The 6996-nt window shown below is 55.4% G+C and overlaps 5 protein-coding genes across 9 annotated transcripts; 2 read left to right on the top strand and 3 right to left on the bottom strand.

The window, feature by feature from the left end:
- Nucleotides 1–32: 32 nt before the first annotated feature.
- On the top strand, nucleotides 33–1175 carry KVP17_003328 (uncharacterized protein; the record flags this gene model as incomplete). Of its 3 annotated transcripts, XM_068520470.1 has the most annotated exons (2): nucleotides 33–901; nucleotides 932–1175. In XM_068520470.1, 2 exons carry the CDS (start codon nucleotides 33–35, stop codon nucleotides 1173–1175), a joined length of 1113 nt encoding a protein of 370 aa, XP_068379182.1. The 3 variants fall into 3 exon arrangements, with proteins under 3 accessions (XP_068379182.1, XP_068379181.1, XP_068379183.1); XM_068520469.1 differs by lacking the exon at nucleotides 932–1175 and having other exon boundaries at nucleotides 33–905; XM_068520471.1 differs by lacking the exon at nucleotides 33–901 and having other exon boundaries at nucleotides 936–1175.
- A 26-nt stretch (nucleotides 1176–1201) lies between these two features.
- Nucleotides 1202–3034, bottom strand: KVP17_003327 (uncharacterized protein; the record flags this gene model as incomplete). The annotated part of the gene is made up of 1 exon (XM_068520468.1): nucleotides 1202–3034. The coding sequence occupies one exon, from the start codon at nucleotides 3032–3034 to the stop codon at nucleotides 1202–1204; it is 1833 nt and encodes a 610-aa protein (XP_068379180.1).
- Nucleotides 3035–3179: 145 nt separating this feature from the next.
- On the top strand, nucleotides 3180–4712 carry KVP17_003330 (uncharacterized protein; the record flags this gene model as incomplete). The annotated part of the gene is made up of 1 exon (XM_068520473.1): nucleotides 3180–4712. The coding sequence occupies one exon, from the start codon at nucleotides 3180–3182 to the stop codon at nucleotides 4710–4712; it is 1533 nt and encodes a 510-aa protein (XP_068379185.1).
- Nucleotides 4713–4777: 65 nt separating this feature from the next.
- Nucleotides 4778–5965, bottom strand: KVP17_003326 (uncharacterized protein; the record flags this gene model as incomplete). 3 transcript variants are annotated; one of them, XM_068520466.1, is made up of 3 exons in its annotated part: nucleotides 4778–5082; nucleotides 5111–5665; nucleotides 5692–5965. In XM_068520466.1, the coding sequence occupies 3 exons, from the start codon at nucleotides 5963–5965 to the stop codon at nucleotides 4778–4780; spliced, it is 1134 nt and encodes a 377-aa protein (XP_068379178.1). The 3 variants fall into 3 exon arrangements, with proteins under 3 accessions (XP_068379178.1, XP_068379177.1, XP_068379179.1); XM_068520465.1 differs by lacking the exons at nucleotides 5111–5665; nucleotides 5692–5965 and having other exon boundaries at nucleotides 4778–5047; XM_068520467.1 differs by lacking the exon at nucleotides 5692–5965 and having other exon boundaries at nucleotides 5076–5585.
- Nucleotides 5966–6057: 92 nt separating this feature from the next.
- KVP17_003329 (uncharacterized protein) lies at nucleotides 6058–6756 on the bottom strand (the record flags this gene model as incomplete). Its single annotated transcript, XM_068520472.1, has 1 exon — nucleotides 6058–6756. One exon carries the CDS (start codon nucleotides 6754–6756, stop codon nucleotides 6058–6060), a length of 699 nt encoding a protein of 232 aa, XP_068379184.1.
- Nucleotides 6757–6996: the final 240 nt, after the last annotated feature.

Genomic DNA, 6996 nt, shown 5'->3' with positions numbered 1-6996 from the left:
TTGTGGAGAACTTGTTGCTGTACGACTCGGTTATGGAGAAGCTTCATTTAGCCGTTCAGAACGCTATTGCGTTTGACAACTACTCTCAATGTGTCACAGGCGGCCTCCCCGGCGACGCAGCCAACCCGTTCGACGACCAGATAACATCTCTGATGGGTCAGGATCTTGGTCCACTCTGCGATATTGACATCGGCACATCGGTCGTTTGCCGCCCGGGGAGCGTCATCGCGGAAGCGCCAGGCGAGGATTCCAGTGTGGTTGTCTTCAACGTGGTCCACGGAGGCCTGGTAGACATCCGCGGGTCGCTGGTGCCGTTGGTTTTCGGACATCATCCCGTGGCCAAGACCGTCAATACGGACCGCATCAACGTTATAGACTTGCTGCCAACACCCGTTCCACTGAATGGCCCCGTGTCCGCTTTTCCCAGCTCCACGGACACCAGTGGGTCGATTCCTTCCGCGGGGCTGGACTGCATTATGCCTATGGGCGCAACGGCTGGGGTCTGCAGTCTGTGTCAGCATTCGAAGGAGTGTAACACATTCGACTCACTCAGGGTTTTCCAGCTACAGTGCCTGCATGAGGTGCACATTCGGTGTTTTAAGGAGGCGGGTGTGTCAGTTTGCCCTGTGTGCCAAGAACGAGTCACTAGTCTGGATTTTCAAAATCTTCAGGCAGCATGGGACGACGAAGTTAGGAGGCTCAAGCAGTTAGCTAAGCACCGGGAGAAGCGCGTAAATATCAAGGCGCTCACTTGCAGCGAATGCGGCCAGGTATTCAACAGCAAGGGAAGCGTTTGGAGACATCGCATAAAAGTCCATCAGAAGGAGCGCGTTCTGGAAGCGCCTACCACCAAGAAGCCCGCAGACGCTGCTGTTAACGTACTAAACAAACGATTCGTATGGTAAGTCTGCTAGACGGGGGGTTAATCCAGTCCGATGTGCCCGCTAAAATTCTCTCGGGAAGCAGCCCTTAACGCACATGTCGAGCAGCAACACCAGCGCGAGATCCGTTCGCGTAAGCGCCAGCGCAAAGACGCAGACGGACGTGTCTGCTGCGCCGAATGCGGGGCGGAGTTCCACTGCGTGGCCTGGCTTACTCGCCACTGCAAAAGCGTGCATGGCCACGACAAGCGACTGATGCCGGAGGAGGAGATGTCAGGCTGGGACGTCGAATAGGAATGTCGATGGAAAGTGTACACAAACTAGAAGACAGCTGCCATGGCCGAGCGATACTCGTCCACGTCAAGCTTAGGAGCAGACCAGAGCAGACTGCGGTCGCCTGGGGCGCACTGCACCAGCGCCAGCTTGCCTTGCTCCACCGTGAGGCACTTCTGATGCTTGTCAGCTCTGATGAACACCTCGTCGTGGTCGATTCCATCTTTCTGCAGCTCGACGGTGAACGCTGTGTTGCGGTCGTTGCGCCAGCACCAGTTCCATTGGAACTGCCATTCGTTAGTAGCGTGAAGACACGTCTCGTCGTCTCGAATGTGCGTCAGCCTGTGGTCGCGTGCGAAATACAAGAGGTTTCCCCCGGCTCCCGTCTCGGCCGCAGTGCCTCTGAGGGGTCGGTTGAACCCAGACCCAGATTCGATGTGGGTAAATTTCCCAGCGTAGGGAACGTCATCTGGCACGCCATGCACCTCGGACTCGGGGAACACGTTCTGGATAAACCACTTGAAATCCTTGCATTGGAGTACATCGCGGACGGTCTTCATCTCCTTCATGTCGTGCACGACGCTGACTGCGTCGGGCTTCCCGTTGATCAACCATGGGAGCACTCCGAAATCGTCCATCCAGGCAGCTGCAGTGCGAATGCGATTCGAAACGGCATTTCCGCCGTTATCGCTGTAAAATTTTCCACGCCCGAATACATGTGACACTCGGGAGCATTCATTGCACTCAAGTCGCGCACCGCATTGCCACAGTCTAAACGAGAACTCGACGTTCTCGGCGCCCCAGCCTCGCATGTCCAAGTCGTAGCCACCCAGCCCCAAAAAAACCTGCTTGTGTGCTGCAAAAAGCCCGCCCGCCATCGAGGGCGACGAAATGTAGTCCCAAGCGTTCACTGGAAATCTGTCCGCAGGCGAGACCTGGTCAACTGCATTCAGATGGTGTTCCATGAGCTTCCAAATCAGCCCTAAGGTGCACCCGACTCCGCCACGAACCGGGGTCCACTCCTTGGTCTTCCGTATGTTGTCGATCTGCGGCATCACGACTGTGTTTGGCTGTTGTTGTATCCGGTGGACCAGAGGTTCCAACCAGCCATCTTGGCACTCGATATGTGAATCCAAAATGACGAAGATGTCGCTGGATGTGGCATTTATACCAGCAGTACGGGCTCGCGTGATGCCGGCCCTCTCACGGGTGCGAACAAGCTTCACCTTAGGCAGCAGCTTGATGTAGTTCTCCAGGCGACCATTCCCGTTCTCCGACAGGTCCTCATGAGTGCTACCATCGTCCACCAAGATGATTTCCATCAGCATGTGAGGCGGGCTTCGGTTCAACACGGAATGTACTGATCGCATTAGAGTCTCCCATGGTTCGTTGGCAAATATGATGACCACGGAAGCACTGGGCAGGTTGTTCCACGCGGCCACCTCGAAATACGGAGCCTGGCCGCATCCCGGATTTCTAAAATCTGGGAACTCACGATCTAGAGACACATCCAATGTACTCTCCCAGGCGTGAGCCTTGCCATCAGGGCGCTTCCCAATGTCCCCATGGTACCGACCTGGCCGAGCGTTCTTGTAGTTGGTGATATCATCCTTAAGGTGTTTCATTCTTTGCGACGGCCATTTCAACGGTCCTGTTGGGAGTTCGACAGTCATTTTGGCGTCAAGTAACCTGTTGGACTGATATGAGTCCTGTCGAACGAGGACCGGCTTGTCGGCCCCCCGCACCTGTGCTACGACATGGGGCGGTAACCCGAAGGAATCAGCGAGCGGGCGCACATCACGCACCGCGAAGATATACACGAAACCCGCTATCCACAGGAGGAGGACGGCGGCGGCGAATATGGCGCATTGGTGATTCATCAGCTGCTGAGTGAGTTGTGAACTAGCGACTCACCAGTTGTGCGTGGCGAAACCAGCGGCGGAAGCGTTTAGCCCGAGGCTCGGAGCGCCGGAGCTGCGCCGGTGTCTCGTCTTGGACGCCAGCTGGAAGCATAGAATTGCAAATATGGGGAAAAGGCTGCGAAAGACTAGCGACTACAATGCAAAGCGCCAGCGTCGCGGAGGGCCACAGCCCGCCCGACAGGAGGCTCGCAGGCCGCGCTTGAAAAGAAAGTTCTGTCTGTTTTTTGGATACGACGGGAGGCGTTTTTCAGGGATGCAAAAACAGACGGAGCAAATTAGGACAGTTGAGAGTGTCCTAGAAACTGCATTGCGGGAGGTGGGCGCTGTGCCCGAGGAGATGGTGAAGCCAGGCGACTTCGGTTGGAGTCGTGCGGCTCGCACTGACAAGGGTGTCCACGCGGCGTGTCAGGTAGTCGCCTGCAAGCTGTCGATGGGCGAGTCGAAGCTGCTGTGCGAGGCTGAGGAAGGTGGAGGCGAAGGCGCTGCGGAACCGACTCACCCCACAGTCGACGCCGACGACGCAGACCCCTACGTCCAGCAGATTCTCCATCTGTACCCTGAGCAGTCGCCGGAGCACGCTCGGATCCTCAGCTGGATGAAACGCCGCGAGCTGGACTTCGTATCTCGGTTGAAGGCGGCATTGCCGTCAGATATATGCGTGCACGGTGTGCAGAGGGTCAGCAAGCAGTTCGACGCTCGCACCCAGTGTGACCACCGACGCTACGAGTACGTCATTCCGGCAGACCTACTCGCTCCCATCACCTGGAACATGCACGATTACCCTCTACTGAAGGCCCACCCGTTGCATGCGCTGATGGCAGCGGACGAGCTTGTAGATCTTACTGGTGAGCATCTCGAGCTCATTTCCCAGTTTAAGATGGATAGGAAAGAGCGCTATGAGGGGAAGAGCGCTCCACTGGCTCACTCCGAAGAAGGCTACACCCTGTCTGCGGAGGACCTCGAACGACTCCAGAGCCTTTTCGACCAATTCAAGGGCACGCACCAGTTTCGGAACTTCACAAGTCGCATTTCGCGAGACGACCCCGCCTTGAGCCGGTACATGAAGGACATTAGAGTTGACTTGGAGCATGAGGGAAAGCTAGCCAAGGTGACACTAATCGGCCAGTCTTTCCTGTTCAATCAGATTCGAAAGATGGTGGCTCTCGTGATCGAAATATTCAGGGGTGGGGCCCCTCACTGGGCAATTAAAGAGGCCTTAGGCAAGGAAAAACGGTTTGTGCACATGGCACCGTCAGAAGGATTACTGCTTGAAAGGCCTTCATACAACAGCTACAACAACAACCGAGCCACCCCACCCACCTCCAACCCAATAAACCTCGGACCTCAGGAAGCAGACGGGCTGGAAGGGGACATGGATGGATCGATTGAGGCGTTCAAACGTGAAGTGCTCTATCCAATAGTTGAGGGATCGATGGAGACATCAGCTTGGCGGGATTGGAAGGAGAAGATTGACACCTTTCCGTACGTCTCAGAGAACTTTGCGACGCCAGAGCCGCCAACTCCAGAACAGACAACGACGGAGAGCTACTCACCCCCCCCTCACGAGACAACCGAACCATCTCCAGAACAGACAACGACGGAGCTACTCACCCCTCTTGACGACCGAGTACGTTGACGTTTGATAAATCCTTCCGTAAACTACCTTCTTTTTGGAACCGTGCCAGACAAGCCTTTTGGAACCTAAAACTCAAAATCGTCGTTCAATGATACTTGTCGGAAAGTGAGCACGCCAACCTCGAACAGCTTAAAAAGGAAGAAAAGGCCCCCGAGGATGGACAGCAATGCCACCCAGAACCAGCTGCGGGGCGGCGAAGTTGGGGGCGCCGCAGACGGCTTCTCAGCAGGCTCTGGGGCAATGGCGTTGAGAATCAACCTCTGCGACTCGCTTGAGAGGCCGGTGGTGGCAAGCCGGCGGCCCTTGGCGAGTTCAACAACATTGGTTAGATCCATTTTCCGTTGAAGGAAAAATCCACGAATGTCAGAGGCTGATCAGGAGGGTTCCCTTCGACTCACATAATTGGTGGTGGTCGCAGAACTCGCGGAGTTCTTGGCTGAGCGCAATCTTCTCTGCAGGAGCCCCTCTCCTCGCAGGGCTGCGCTCAGTCGGCGACCGTCCTTGCATCAGGCATCTACACGTCTCCCCTCGCGTATTCGGTTCGTCAAGCGCTGAGTGAGGCGTCAGGGCGGCGACGATAGCATCGATCGCTACGTGGCGAGCCTCCTTCAAAGCCAAGTGCAACGGTAGGTTGCCGTCTGCGTCAGTGGCCCCACAGAGAGTCTGGTCTACAAGCAGAAGTGTGCTCGTCTCGCGGACCCGGCGTAGCAGCACTGCCCAGTGCATGGCCGTTCGAATGTGTCCATCAACAGCCCACAGGTCACAGAGCCCCTGCGTATGCAGATACCTGAGGATATCGTCTGCGCGAGCCTCAACACACAGGATAGCCAGGGGCTCAGGGTGTGCAATCGCCACCTCCGGCCCCGTCTTCATCACCAGCAGCCGGAGCGCCACCAAGTTGTTGCTTTCGATACAGCTGGTGAGCACCTCCTCGGCGCAGCCATCATAGTACACTGTTTGTAAGCGGTCAGACTCTCACTCCGCATGGCCAACTCCTGGTCCACAAAATTTTCAACGCCAACAACCAGAGGCGGGTTGTCTGTGGCTGGCTCCCGCAGGGTGAGGTCCAGATCCTCCCTGTCCAAGATCTCCGAGATCATTTCAGCCTGTCGCTGCCGACATGCCTCATGAAGGAAACCGAACCCCTTGTGCGTTGCATTGATGTTCAACCCAGCCACGACCTGCCTAAACGCTGCCAGCTCCCCGCGCTTGATGAGGTTGAATGCCTTCGCAATGTCCTTAGCCGCCATCATCACTGCTCCGGCTAAAATTTATTTAGTTTGAATTGAAGTGACACACATTCTAGCGAAGAGGCGGTTGTCAAGATTTTAAACATTATTGCAAACTACGCGTATCCTGGTTTTCTCTCGAATCCAATGAGGTCCTCGTACCAACTACTAGCATCGGACCAAGACGCCATGAAGAAGATGATGGATCCTATGGTGTACAGGATGCTGCCAGCCAGGTTGAGGTTGTCAAAGAAGAAGCACACCGAGCCTAAACAGAACGTCACACTGCCTAGCGTGTTGCAGAGCATGGAAGGGCAGACTAGCGCGGTGTGAGGCCATAACGAACACATTGGTCTGAAGACAGAGCGCGCGACTACGTGCTGAATGAGTGTTCCGTCCATGAAGTTCAAGGAGGCCACCAAAAACCCAATGGTCCCCCAGAGGACGAGCTCGGGAATGATGAAGAATATGGAAGCGATGACAAAGATAAAGCAACCAAGTGCCTGCTCGCCGAAACCAAAGGACGTTACGTGGTTCTGTACTTGCCGAGCCCGGTGACAGTAGATACAACAGGAGAGGCCGCAAAATAGGCAGGCTGCCGCGAAGATCAAGCAGCCTGGAACACTCCACTCCAAGCAGAAGAAGACAGAGCCCACGACGAAACCCACCGTCCCTATCACGTTACAAACGATCTCCAGCAAGCCTACACGGCCACTGCCGCGAGTGCCGCTGTAGAGCGAGGACGCACGTTGACGGGACTCCGGAGTCGAGGCCGCGGTTTCAACATTGCAAATCGAAGGATCCTTAGTTGTCATTGAGAATTCTGCTATTTTACGTTCTCTGTCTTGTGGGGCTTTATATGAGCCGCTTTTTTATAATTCGTTCAAAGATGGAGCTTCACATCGGCATACTGCTACGATTTCGGGATAACTAGTTCGTGGCCGCCGAGAGATCATATCGACGCGGCAAGTTGATTTTTCGATGTCGGCTCTTTCTATTCTGAGTGTAGAAGCGCTTAATGGTCGGATTGTTCACCCGTAGTTAAAGGGAACGTG

The sequence above is a fragment of a genome (assembly GCF_019968985.1).
Source record: "MAG: Porospora cf. gigantea B chromosome Unknown PgB_NODE_1221_length_6996_cov_333.953, whole genome shotgun sequence".
Classification (NCBI taxonomy): Eukaryota; Apicomplexa; class Conoidasida; order Eugregarinorida; family Porosporidae; genus Porospora; species Porospora cf. gigantea B.
This window is presented reverse-complemented; position numbering and strand designations above follow the sequence as displayed.